At 35.4% G+C, this 14,632-nt stretch overlaps 1 protein-coding gene across 3 annotated transcripts in view; it reads left to right on the forward strand.

The window, feature by feature from the left end:
* LOC121410305 overlaps positions 1–14,632 on the forward strand; it is a 46,835-nt gene that overhangs the window by 305 nt on the left and 31,898 nt on the right. For all 3 annotated transcript variants that reach the window (XM_041602299.1, XM_041602300.1, XM_041602302.1), the window contains exons 2-10: positions 5,474–5,994; positions 6,410–6,589; positions 7,817–7,887; positions 11,394–11,494; positions 11,809–11,924; positions 12,303–12,406; positions 12,702–12,827; positions 13,210–13,351; positions 14,441–14,569. In XM_041602299.1, coding sequence (XP_041458233.1) covers positions 5,524–5,994; positions 6,410–6,589; positions 7,817–7,887; positions 11,394–11,494; positions 11,809–11,924; positions 12,303–12,406; positions 12,702–12,827; positions 13,210–13,351; positions 14,441–14,569 — 1,440 coding nt within the window. In that variant the 5' untranslated portion in view covers positions 5,474–5,523. The remainder of the gene's footprint in view (positions 1–5,473; positions 5,995–6,409; positions 6,590–7,816; positions 7,888–11,393; positions 11,495–11,808; positions 11,925–12,302; positions 12,407–12,701; positions 12,828–13,209; positions 13,352–14,440; positions 14,570–14,632) is intronic.

Below are 14,632 nucleotides of genomic sequence, written 5' to 3' on the forward strand. Positions count from 1 at the left end.
TTTTACATCTACTTCAAGTCAGTTTTATATGTAAGTTCCAGTAATTAATCATTTAATAACAAATATTTAGGGTAAATTATTTTTATATATTTCAACATTTTAGCCAGTTTTTGTGTCTTAATATTTTTGGGCGAGGAAATGTTTAAAAATCTGTTACCATGGTTACAGCATTGTCGTTGGAACACTCTCCCCCTGAGGTTTGTCGGAATATGCTAATGATGGTGTGTGTGAGGGTGTATGTGTCCCGGGGGGGGGGGCACTCAGTATATAATGCATAGTGGGTATGTGCCGCGGAGGGGACCCCCATTTTTACACTCAAATTTCCGTTCCAAGGCATAGCATTTTTGTCTTATTGAGAAAAAGAACAAAGAAAGCCGCTCCAAGGCATACCATTTTCTTCTTATCGAGAAAAAAATAAGACAGAAATCCGCTCCAAAGCTTCGCATATTTTTCGTTACGCCGTTCCGGTCGCATTGATCTGCTGCGATTTTGGTGAAAAGCGGCCGCCGAGCGCTGTCCGACCATCGTCTCTGTGCGAGCGCACCCGGCGGAGGCCGCGCTAGCTGCATCATGCACGCTTGCCCATTCCATAGGGGTGCACTATGCACGTACTCATTTGCTGGCGATCCGTTCCAAGGACCCCGTTTTCACAAAATTGTAGTTCCGAAGCCCGTTCCGAGGACCCTCCTTTTTACAATAAGCCCGCTCCGGGGCCCCGTTTTTTGTCTCGCCCGCGGCACACCCCTACCACTTTTTTGGTCGAGTGCCCCCCCCGGGGTATGTGTATGCTGTGTGTGTGAGAGAATGAGATGTATATTTCTTAGGGCGGGGATAATGCTTCATGTACCTTGTTCGGATCAGGAAGGGGGGGGGGGTTATCTTCCAATATAGTTCACACTCTGTAACCCAATATAATTTCATCACATAGAGTATCATTGTCACATATGGGTCAATTTTTTGTTTCTCATTAAATTATCAATATTTCAATCTGTGTGATTCATCTTCCATCCTTCCTCTTTCTTTTGTATGCCTTTTCCCTTTCACCTTTTCTCTTATTTCTCCCCTCCTTAACTTCAGTATCTTCTCCCCCTCCTTTCCTTCTTCGCCTTTTTTTTTTCTCCTCCATCTACGTGCATATTCTTTATTACCTTTCCCTGAATTCATATATTGGTTTTCAAACTGATCTCGTATTATACATCTAAATTGTGTTTAAAATGTATTACTTTCATGAAATTACGAATGTATGATTATGTGATATATTTTTCTTAACTAATATTTGTATTTACTTTGTTTGGATTATTATGATTATGTAATGCCTCTTTTGTAAACTCATCGCAATTCGACTTTGTCGCAATGATGTTTTTATCAATAAACCAGTTATCTATTTCTGTTTCCAATTTTATTGACTAATATAAAGAGACCCCAATCTACCCACTTGTTCACTGCAACCATCCTGCCTGTGAGTGTGAGGAATCTACTTTAAAAAATCATTAAAATATCACTTTTGTGACCAAAATTACTACGGTAATTTCTTTACAGTTGCAATTTATTTTTCATTAGTAACTTGGGAATAATTTTTGTATTTCTTGGAAGAAAAAAATCTTTGAAAAGGATCATACCGTATCTTGGCACTAATCAACATCCCCCGCTATATACCTATTCCTGAAGGGGTACTTTAGGCTGAAGAAAATAATACAGTTTTAACAGTAAAGTGAGACGAACAAAACACTGACAAATTGATAAAAATTGGAAATGAGTAGAAAAAATTTGGTTTCTTAAAATTTTGCATTAGGCCCTATTTCGGTGAAATTTATATTCATGTCTCCAGGAATATGCTATGAGGGTCTGTTGTATCATTCATAATTAGGTTTATTTAAAATTTTTCCACACAGAATATTGCTTCAAAGATCATCATTTTGTTACTCGGGCGACATACATACATTTGAGACAATTACGAGCCCATTTCAAATTTTCAATAAAATCAGAAAAAGGGGAAAGAGCTTGAGGATATGCCATTATCGTTCCATTTACAGAGCTGCCAATTAAGTAGTTCGGATTTTCAGTATTTAGTACTGAAAAATAAGAAGAATACTGATGGTTTCATGCAAAATACTGATTTCTATAGTTTCAGTTTTATGTGTTGTCCTATGGTATTTCTTTGAAAATACTGATTTCCTCACCAAAATACTGATTTTCAGCATTAAAAATACTGAAATGTTCTTGTTCAGGTTGGCAGCTCTGCATTTATTCATGGCCACATGCTGCTCAGTAATATCAGTTGCAAAATACAGTGTTTAATTTTTAATATTCAAGAATTTATTATTTTTTATCAGATTTTGATGAATTTCCAGCAATTTGCTCATCTAATTTTAACTCAATTTATTCATATAATGTTGGGCCCAGAATACCCCTCTAATTCGTTCGAGGTATATTATAAATTACTTGGTATAAAAAAGGAGACAAGTTTTAAAGAGAGAAATTATTCACTAACATCACTATTGGTGCCCTTGGCACTGTTTGTATAAACATTAGCACCACTGTTAGCTTCTGCTAAGCCTTTTAGTGTTAGATTATAAGGAATTCAACTAAGGTTCTGTGAGTTTATCAATACCGGTAGGCCTACTTTTAGTGCTATGTTAGTGAAAACAATGCGTCTAGCGGTGGTCGCCTGTGAAAGGTGTGTCTGGCCCTAATGTTAGCGTTCTGGTACGCTAACAACGCTTCTGTGCGCTCGCCACAGAGCGCTCAAAAACTTGAATTTTGGGCATATTTTTGTGTACGCCTTCTGTTGGTGGAAAGTTATACGGCAAGAAAATTTTTCAATCTCTATTTTTAATTTTTAAAAATTCAAAGAATTAAATTTACATAAGAGCCAAGTTATATTATGATTAGCTGTAATGAAACCTGACAGTGTAAGAAAATCAAGCATTTGTCCCATAGAAAAAAGAGAAAATAAGCCAAACATAGCCACCCTTATTTTGCCACACATTGAGATGTAACTGAGAACAAGGTTATATCATAACCTTGTTCATTGAATGAGTGAATCTACCCCAGTCCCCCGGGGGGGGGTCACTTACATTGACGAGTGGATACCATGCGCGACCAAAAAAATACGTAAAAAGGATGTCTTTTTCACGATAGGGCACGTTACATACGTAACGTGATAAGGGTGTCAAAAATACAAAAATAATGAAAAAAGGGTATCTATTTTGCTAGGAAAATTACGTGTTTAGGGTCGAAATTGTGGGGATGATAAAACAAAATCAAAATGTTTTATAAAGGATGTCCTATCTGCCCCAACACTTCGTGTTAAGAGTCCTATTTGCGCGAGGTGTAGAAGGTGGGGTCGTACTAAACCAAATAAGGTAAAGCCGACGACCGAAGGACCCATAACAATAAAACATTCCTGTACTTGTTTAGGGGTTGATTTCAGGGAATATTTGCCAAGATTATCGTTTTGTTTCCAATACTTGTTAAGGGTAGGGTTACACACGCCAATACTTGAGGGTGCATTTTCAGAATATGGAAATTACGTGTTTAGGGTGCTTTTCGAGACCCCATGGTCGCGCATGGTATCCACTCGTGAATGGAAGTGGCCCCCCTGGGCCCAGTCCAGTGTCTCCCTCGTTTTGCATGGTCGACTCCTGGGCCCCGGCCCGCAAAGCGGGCTGGAGCTCCCTGGGTTACAGCTGTTTCAGCCCATTTGCCAGGGCAGTTCGCAGAGCAACTACACAGTAGGCCAAGGGTTTTGGTTCTGCACGCTGCTGGCTTTTTTTCGCTTCCCACCTTTATGACTAGACCAAAAGCTTCAGTCTCTGTATTATTTGGTTGTTCCGCTGAACTGCATTGGCTTCACTCACCAATATTCTTGCAGCACTTGTTAAACTTCAGAATTGTAGACAGTGGATGGTAGTGAATAGGCTAATTTAATGACTTGCACAATCTTCCGAAGGTCCAGTTAGACGTTGGTGGCACACTCAATAGACCCTCAGTAAAAATGTAAAATCTTGGTGTTATATTTGATTCCCACATGTCAATGTCGTACCACACCTCTCATATCCTGTAGTCACTTTTTAAGAACATAAGTCATGTAAGTCTAGAACCAAGTTCATCGACCAGTGGCAGTCTGCCTGTCACAATGCTGTTAGTTCATTAGTTCTGTCTCATATTGAATATTGCAATGGACTTCTTTCTACAATCCTCTCTAATCAATTAATTCATTTTCAACGACTGCACTTAGGTCAGCCATCGACCCTCTTTGTCTCACATGTTCATTAACTCATACATTAGCCGGTGATTTTGAGAACTTTTACTGTGTCAGCTTCAAAATACTGGAATGATATGCCTCTAATGATAAGACATCAAATTAAATTTTCAAAAAGGCATTGAAAACCCATCTCTTTCGTAGTTTGTAGTTTCATAGTTTTAGCATTATAAAACTTATTTGAAGTAATTTCATTGTACCTGGTAAGCGCTTAGGGGCTTATAGGAAAAGCGCCTTAGAAGTAATAAGTGTTATTATTATTATTTTCATTATTATTATTATTATTATTGTTGTTACTATTATCATCATCATTATGAAAAACTTTAATCCTATAATTGCTCCATTTTTAAAGGTCAAATTCATCCCAGAAAAATTGGTCAAGTTGGTCCTTATTGTCATTTTGGATCTATAAAGAAAAATTCACACTGAAAATTTCATCAAGAGCATTAAAGATATATTGTTACCCTGGTCAATGGCTTCTTGCATGCCCACATACAATTTTTTGCACCTTCTCCACTCCATGGGGAGCATTCCAACAAGAGTTCCAAGACTCAATTCTTCGGCATACTACATCTGGATGGAGAGTGGCAAATCGTAAATTCACGCCTTGCCAAGGATGCTAGGCCGTGATGGGATTCAAGCAAACTGTTTTCCCCCTTACCATTATATTCATATCTCAGTGACAATGATAGAGTTAATGAAGTCCCTTACTTATTATATTACTTTGTTTCTTGAGTTATATGATAATTCAATCTTTACAGATAAGATTTGACAATAAGGACAAACTTGACTACATTATGATATAAATGTTTATACAATTTCAATTCCACATGTTCAGGAGGAATACAACCTTGTTTCAAAGGACAATGAGGAGAAAAGTATATTTCATATAACAAAATTTAAAAGAAATGGTGAAATAGAGTGACACCATCAGTCCTCATTTGCCTACAGACCAGGATGTGCATATAACTTTAAAAAATTTATGCTTGTTGTATTTTCCTCTTTTTATTCAAATCAACTTTTTGTTGGGATGGACTTATCCTTTCAGTAAGAACATTGTGAATTACGCACTTCTGGAACGGAGATTAATGATGAGTAAATTTTAAGTCGCTGATTCTAAACTTTTTGACAGTGCATTTTGCATTTTCATGCATCAGTATCAACCATTACACAATGTGTGTGTTTTTTTACATGATTTTAATATTTCAGATGACAATTCCTTTCTATGATGGAAGATTAGACTAAGATCAATTTCAAGGATGTCTGAACGTTCTAGAAGTGGTTCATCAAGTGGCCGGTCTAGAGTCGATAGGTCGTCATCACAGCGGAACAGCAATACATCCATTTCTCAATCTAAGAAAAATCAATTTGACCCAGGAGGCTTGAAAAGTGATGGTGGCATGGATCAAGAAAAGACCAATTTACCTCCTGACAAACAACATGAAGAAAAGATACTGCCAGAAAAAACTAAAGATGACTCGCATAGAAAGAACACTCAACCTGTAAGGTTGCTCTTGGTGTCAAATAAGATCAAGAACCATGGTCCAGTAGTCAGTGCTGTCCTTCCACATGTAAAATTAGTGCAATATAAATATGAGACTGTTAAACTGGAAACAATCAAGACAGATATTTCCCAGGCCCTGGATGGAAAAAAGGCTGCAAGTATTGCATGTGTGCTACATACAAAGCCAGGAACAATCCTTTTATGCTCTAGTGGAGAATGCAGGGAGGTAAGTGATGGTGCATTTTGTACAGTCAAACCTGCTTTAGTAACCACCTCTCTAGAAAGATTCCTTTCTATAAAGACGTAAAGTTTTTGTTTCACATGAATAGTGTTACCCATTAAAATATTATTGTGTAATAACACCCAATCAATCCATAAAGAACCACCTGCCACTTTCCTTTTCTCCCTTAGGTATATATTCTGCAATTTTAGCAACAGCTTATGTTTGTCACTATTTTTGTTTTTTAGATAATTAAAATCTACTTGAATAAAACATGTTGCCTTCATGATGTATACAAAGTTGTACCATTGTATCACAGATTTCTTTCATTCTTTTATATTGGCAAATGCTCCAAAGTGAAAAAAAGGTTGGAAAGGATTAAAAAAAAATATTGATCTATGGAAGGTTCTTACATTCTCAGGTACTAACATCTGGTAATGGATCAGACAACTGTAGTAATGTCAAGGAATTCTTCAGGTATCTCACCTCCAATCATCTGGACAAAAATTTGACTGGGGCCAGGATAGATTTCCTTGCTTGTAGTGCTCTCAGACCTCCAGAGATAGGAAAACTTGTACCTTTGTTTGAGAGTGTTACTCAGGTAAGTATTCAACTCTTATTACACTTTGCTACATGAAAGTCATTACTGGCAGTATTCTATTAGGTGGAAAACACAGAAGGTGGGAAGCTTTTCATGCTTGATGTAACTTGTGTATTTCAAAACCTGAGAAGTCTTACTTCTCATAATTCATATGATTTTTATGAAATAATAGATTTGAGTGTTCTCATACCTTTCCCATTAATGGGAATATTTTACATTATACAGTGCGATTTATCATATCTTAATCCAAAATACAATAGACAAGTGACCTACTATTGTAAAGCTTAGAATCTCCTCTTTCATCTGAAATTACTTAGATTATTTCTCATTCACACATGAGTGAGCAAAAACAATCTGAAGAGGGGATACCAAAAAGTTACTTGGTGAGCTGTACCTGGGTTTCAAAAAGAAAAACACATTTTAAAAAAGTTCAATATCTGCTCTTTAATTTGAAGAGGTTTTAGAGGCTAGCGTTCTGAGTCACTCAACACCCTGTTTTGTTGACGATCAGCCATGCATTAAGTCTTTTGTTAATCGTACGATAGCTTCTGTAGGAAACCGGTGCAAACACGTTTATTTCATGAAATTATGGATAAACAAGCATTGTTTCGAGGGAACAAAACTTTTTTACTTCTTAACCGTTTTCTGTGATTAAGGTATCAAATAAAAGAGCAGATATTGAACTTTTAGGAATAGGATTTTCTTTTTGAAATTCAGATACTCCCTGCCAAATGAGTTTTTTGTATCCTTTCTTCAAATTGTTTTTGCTCACTCATGCGTGAATGAGGAATAATCATAGTAATTTTAGATGAAAGAAGAGATTCTAAGCTTTACAATGGTGGGTAATTTGTCTATTGTATTTGTGATTAAGTTATGATAAATCATTGATAAATCTCGGTTTCGTTTTTTGTGGGATGCGCTGTATATGGGAATTTTCAATGTCTCAGTGGAATGTAGGGATGAAATTCATTCAAATGAGCCTGATATCTCAGATCTTATATGGTTGCAACTGACTGAAAGTTTCATAACCCTGAAGAAGGCGCGAGGGTGTGTCGAAAATTCAGACTACACATTGGAATGAAGTTTTGCTGGAAATTGGTGCATTATCAGGCAAAGATGTACTCTTAATCTCTTGTCTCCCACACATATGTGATCATTTCACTTGATTAAGTTCAGACTCATTTTAAATACTTTGTCACAACTGGCATTTATTTTTCATTGTGTTAGGTACCAGTAGGTATTTCCAAAGAAATCCTTGGAACAGATATTCAGATGAAGGGTAATCCAAGCTTATTCAAGTAAGTAGTCTATATGAGATGACACTGGCATAGTAATCAAATGGGACTGAATTTGCTCCCACAGTACTTGTATACAGTGAACACTATTCATTTTTGTCTCACCTGCGAAGCAAAGTGAGACTATAGGCGCCGCTTTTCCGACGGCGGCGGCGGCGTCAACATCAAATCTTAACCTGAGGTTAAGTTTTTGAAATGACGTCATAACTTAGAAAGTATATGGACCTAGTTAATAAAACTTGGCCATAAGGTTGATCAAGTATTACTGAACATCCTATTAGAGTTTCATGTCACATGACCAAGGTCAAAGGTCATTTAGGGTCAATGAACTTAGACCATGTTGGAGGAATCAACATCGAAATCTTAACCTGAGGTTAAGTTTTTGAAATGTCATCATAACTTAGAAAGTATATGGACCTAGTTCATGAAACTTGGACATAAGGTTAATCAAGTATCACTGAACATCCTACATGAGTTTCACATCACATGACCAAGGTCAAAGGTCATTTAGGGTCAATGAACTTTGGCCGAATTGGGGATATCTGTTGAATTCCCATCATAACTTTGAAAGTTTATGGATCTGATTCATGAAACTTGGACACAATAGTAATCAAGCATCACTGAAAATTTTGTGCAAGTTTCAGGTCTCATGATTAAGGTCAAAGGTCATTTAGGGTCAATGAACTTTTGCCGAATCGGGGGTATCTGTTGAATTACCATCATAACTTTGAAAGTTTATTGGTCTAGTTCATTAAACTTGGACATTAGAGTAATTAAGTATCACTGAACATCCTGTGCGCGTTTCAGGTCACATGACCAAGGTCAAAGGTCAATGAACTTTGGCCGAATTGGGTGTATCTGTTGTATTACCATCATAACTTTGAAAGTTTATGGATCTGATTCATGAAACTTGTACATAAGAGTAATCAAGTATCACTGAACATCCTGTTCGAGTTTCAGGTCACATGATCAAGATCAAAGGTCATGTAAGGTCAATGAACTTTGGCCATGTTGGGGTTTTTTGTTGAATAACCATCATATCTCTGTAAGTTTATTGGTCTAGTTCATAAAAAGTGGACATAAGAGTAACCATGTATCACTGAACATCTTGTGTGAGTTAGAGTAGTATTCAAAGTCAGCACTGCTGCTATATTGAACCGCGTGATGCAGGTGAGACGGCCAGAGGCATTCCACTTGTTTATTTTATTTATTTATTTGTTTATTTATTCATATATTTATTTTTATTTCAACAGGGTAGCCCCATCAGTAATTCAAATACTGTTTTACAAAGGGCTCTGCATAACATAAAAAATGTAGGATTACAAACATACAAAATAAACAAAAGATAGTGATAGTAAAATAAACAAAATCAATTACAATCTCTGTAGTCAAACTTATTAAGAAGATTGTATAAGAACAAATTTTGAAAAACAGATCATTGCATCCAGAAAAGAATCTGTTAACACAAAAGGAAAATCATGGTAAATATTGGGTTGGATAAGTTGGTCTTAAATTTAGTGTACTGTAGTCATAATCCTCTTATTTTAGAAAGAAGTTATAAAAAAGTATTAAAAACTACACATGCACAAGCTGGTTTTGGAAGACTGCCATTTTTTCTCTCTCTCTTGTGATGTTATGGCTTTGTAAATATTTCTTGTTTTTTCACTTATATGGGTTAGGTGGGAGAGGAGAGATCAGTGTAAACAACGACCCTGCAAGGTTTTTTGTTCTCTTTTGAAATGAAAAGTCATTGCAAAATTGATTTCGTCTCGCCTGCATAGTAGAGGGAGACTATATGGGCTGCTTTTCCAACGGCGGTGTTGTCAACAATTAAGTTTTTGAAATGTCATCATAACTTAAAAAGTATATGGAACTAGTTCATAAACTTGGACATAAGGGTGATCAAGTATTACTGAACATCCTGCCTTAGGTTCGGGTTACATGATTAAGGTCAAAAGTCATTTAGGGTCAATGAATTAAGGCCATGTTGGGGGAATCAATATTGAAATCTTAACCGAGGTTAAGTTTTTGAAATGTTGTTATAACTTAGAAAGTATATAGACCTAGTTCATGAAACTTAGACATAAGGGTAATGGTGTATCATTGAAGATCCTGCATGAGTTTCAGGACATATGACCTAGGTCAAAGGTCACTTAGCAGGGAATAACTTAGCTTTAGAAATTTGAATAGCATTTTTGGTCATAAGAGAAAAACTCTCAACTAAATAATGTACAGTCCTATATGCTGTAAAAAAGACTTTATGCATAGCAGTCTTTCAATAATGTTAAGCAAACTTGCGATGTGATACCAGGAAAATTATTCCTTGCTTAAGGTCGATGAACTTTGGCCATGTTGGGGGTATTTGTAGCTTTTTCATCATTACTTTAAAAGTTTTTAGATCTAGTTCATGAAACTTGGACATAAGAGTTATCATGCATCCCTAAATATCATGTGCAAGTTTCAGATCACATGGCCAAGGTCAAGGGTCATTTAGGGTCAATGAACTTTGACCATGTTGGGGGTATTTATGGAATTGTCATAACTTTAAAATTTTATGGATCTGGTTCATGAACTTAAACATGAAAGCAACCATGTATCCCTAAATATCATGTGCGAATTTTAGATCACATGCCTAAGATCAATAAGGTCAATGAACTCTGGCCATGTCAGTATTTGGTTGAATTGGCATTGTAACTTGGACAGTTTATGCATCTAGCTCGTGAAACACAGACATATAAGTAATGAAGTATAAATGATTGTTTGGCACGCTATAGGTCACATCATCATGGTCAAAGGTCATTTTGGGTCAATGGACATGATCTTTTATTATCACATAGATTTCTTTTGTGAATTTCAATTCAATTCAATTCGGTTTATTAGATATAAAACAGAATACAATGCTGTAGTCCGAAGACTAATTGTGCAAAGTTTACATTGAATATTATTTACATTTGAAGAGCGTATATATATATATTTTAAAAAAAATCACATATAAATGAGAAACAGTTAGTTGATTGAGTCATGCATCTAAAAAGTGAGATTTCAGTAGATAATAGTACATGTACTAGCGTGGGATTAAATTAATTGTGTATTGGGGGAAAACTGTTTTAAACTTAACATCATACAACAAGAAGGTCAGAAAATAATACAGATTTGATTTCTATTATAAAGGTTATGAAATGGTACAGAAAAAAATAACTAAAAAGAAATGAAATTTCAGTACTCACCATTTTTCTGTTTCGTTTTGTTTGGACTTTTTTCCAATGAAACTGATTTGAAAATTGTAACAACTGAAATTTAATGATCTGCTATAAATATAATTGTCATCATGCTGAATTTCTCTAATAGCATTTGTGTGATATAAATGTATGTTTTATTCATATTGGTATCATATTTTACCATGACCATTACTTGCAAACATAGCTCTATCCCTGAGGAATGTTAGCATCAGTATTAATTAGAACACAGAGTAACTATAAATCATATTTCTCTTCTCTCTTTTTTTGCAGTTGTGTTGGAGAGATGTATTTTGAAGTTGAGAAATTGAAGAATTGGAGCCCTCAGCCTCAGAAGCTGGCTGGATTTGAAAGAATTAGAACTGTTGGCAAAGGTAATTATCATTTGATTTCTGCGATTGATTTTAAAAATCTGTGTACCTGCTTCCAAGATCACATGGAGCATTGACAGTCATATGTACAGATTCTCTCTGAATCGGTCTAGTACTGATGCAGTTCAAGAGAGTGATGTGAACAGGGTCATATTATTTGAGATTATTCTGAATCATCCAAATTTTACTCTCTTGAGCAGGCCCTGCTTTTGAATCGACCTCTGTATACTATCCAAATAGGATCTTGTTTTCTTCTCGTTTTACTTTTCCCTTAATTGATTATTTTATTTCAAGAATCATTTAAATTTCATTTGCAGGTGCATATGGTGCTGCTGTACTGTACAGGAAGAAGGATGATGACTCTCTTGTTATCCTCAAAGAAATTAACATGCATGAACTAAATGCGAATGAAAGACAAATGGCCCTTAATGAGGTACTGTATGGCAAATTAAAGTAGCATATTTATGGAGAGAAAGATTCACATTTTACAAAACAATGTATGATAATTGTGATGTTAATGATTTTAGTTAATAAAATGTTGAAGCATTTTGAAGTTGAGTCACGGTCATTTGGATAGATTGTATAAGTAACAAAGGAATATTTGGACACAGTGCCAAATTGTGCATCATATCTCCTGTAGCCATTCAATGGGGAGTTCAAAATGTACCACTATGCCTACATTTGAAATGGTTCCATATTTTATGTGAATGTGAAGCCATGTCATGTTTTCATTCTTTTGAAAATGGCACATGGAAATATGGATGTCCCAGACATTAAAGAAAAATAATTTATTACATTGTGTTTTGATTAGATCCGAGTATTGAGCATGCTTGATCATCCTAATATCATCAGTTACTATGACAGCTTTGAAGAAGAAGGTACCCTTATGATTGAGATGGAGTATGCAGATGGAGGGTAAGTGCTCACATATCATTTTTTTGCTTTCTTCGGCCAGTATTTGTGTGTGTGAACATATAATAAAAAAGAAATAATTATTTGTTTACTGATTATAAAAGGATAAAACAGAGGATTAAAGACACACTGTACATGTATGTTTAATGTTATATTTGTGTTGGTATCTGTTTGAATTGAAAATCATGATCATTAATGATATTTTGTGTACTGTAAGTTTTGGAACATTGATACATTGCAAAGAGAATGATAACAAGGCACTTTAGATATGAATGTTGTCCATTTTTCCATATTAAAGGACTTTGGCCCAGTATTTGGCTAGTAACCAGGGTAAAAGTGAGATGGAGGAAAGAGAGATTCTTATTATGTTTCAACAGATGGTATCAGGTATCAGACATGTTCATGATCACAAGATTTTACACAGGTAAGATAAATTGACTACACTTTAAACATTTCTTAACCAATTTTGTAAAGTCTACAAGGCACATAGTCTCATTTTCAATTATTATCAGTATGCTGTATTTAATGGGTTTTTGTGAAAAAAAGATATATTTCTTTGTCCTCAAAGTCTGCACTGCTGCTATAGTTAAGCACATAATGCAGGTGAGGTCTTGTGTTGTTCAAGCAAATAATAATGTATGCAATAGATATGCTGTTTGAATGAGTTAACATCTTTGTGAGTATCCCCTGATGAAGTACACTTTCAGGAATACAACCTTCGTTACCAAACATAAAAAAAACGATAATGACAACATGAGGTGAAATGCTTCCAAAGTTTTGTTTCTCTTGTGTATTATTTACAACAGAGATCTTAAAACAGCCAACATCTTTCTCACAAAGGAGGGTGTTATCAAGATTGGTGACTTTGGTATTTCTAAGGTCTTGACATCTAATAATCCTGGAGCAAATACTGTGCTTGGAACACCATACTACATCTCACCAGAAATAGTAAGCCTTCCATGTACCCATTCTCATTCATTTCATTGTTTCCTTGAATTCCTTCTAAGCATTACTTGTTTGGTATTGATTTTGGGTTTGTCTCTCCTTATCAGAAGAATATTACATCCTAAGCAGAGGATTAAGTTTAAAAACTACATGTATACATATGTATGCAACTGTGGTATTTTTTTTATCAGGCAAAATGTAATTCAAGATCAAAATTAACTTTTCTGATTTGTAATCATCCAAACATATCTTTTTTGCATCAGGATAATTGATGTGGATACAAGAAAGGGGGAATACAAGCTTTATAATGCCATGATCTTTGAATCGTTTGTGAGAGTTTTTGTCTCCCCTGCATAGTAGAGCAAGACTATAGATGCCGGCGAGGGCATCAACATCAAATCTTAACCAAAGGTTAAGTTTTGAAATGTCATCATAACTTAGAAAGTGTATGGGCCTAGTTCATGAAACTTAGACATAATGGTCATCAAGTATTACTAAGATCCTGCCAGTGTTTGATGTCACATGACCAAGGTCAAAGGTCATTTAGGGTCAATGAACTTAGATTATGTTGGGATAATCAAAACAACATCTTTATAAACAAGGTTAAGGTTTTTTGAGTGCTGAATTTAAATATTATAACTCTGAAAGTATATGAATCTAGTTCATGAAACTTGGATGTAAGAGTAATCAAGCATCAGTGAACATCCTGCGTGAGTGTTACGTCACATGACCAAGGTCAATGAACTTTGGCCGTGTTGGGGGTATTTGTTGAGTTGCCATCATAACTTTGAAAGTTTATGGATTTAGTTCATGAAATGTGGACATACGGGTAATCAAGAATCATTGATCGTCTTGAACAAGTCTTTGCTCACACGATCAAGGTCAAATGTCATTTAGGGTCAGTGAACATAGTATTTTATGATATGAATGGTGTTTTTTTCTGAATGATTATTCAATAGGTGTTGTCAAAGTAAGTATTGCTGCTATATTGAATCATGTAATGCAGGCGAGACTACCAGAGGCGCTCCACTGTTGTTGTTTTTTTATTATTATTTCCTGTTGTAAATGTTTCATGTTGATTATCTTTGACAGTGTGAAGGGAAACCATACAATGATAAATCTGATATATGGGCACTGGGTTGTATCTTATATGAGATGGCTTGCAGACAGAAGACATTTGAAGGAACCAATTTACCTGCTCTGGTTAATAAGATCATGAAGGTAAGAAGTTGAAATATATATATTTCTATATTGAAGATTAGTTAAATAATGGAGATTATGATC

Source organism: Lytechinus variegatus, chromosome 3 (genome assembly GCF_018143015.1).
Source record: "Lytechinus variegatus isolate NC3 chromosome 3, Lvar_3.0, whole genome shotgun sequence".
NCBI lineage: Eukaryota > Metazoa > Echinodermata > Echinoidea > Temnopleuroida > Toxopneustidae > Lytechinus > Lytechinus variegatus.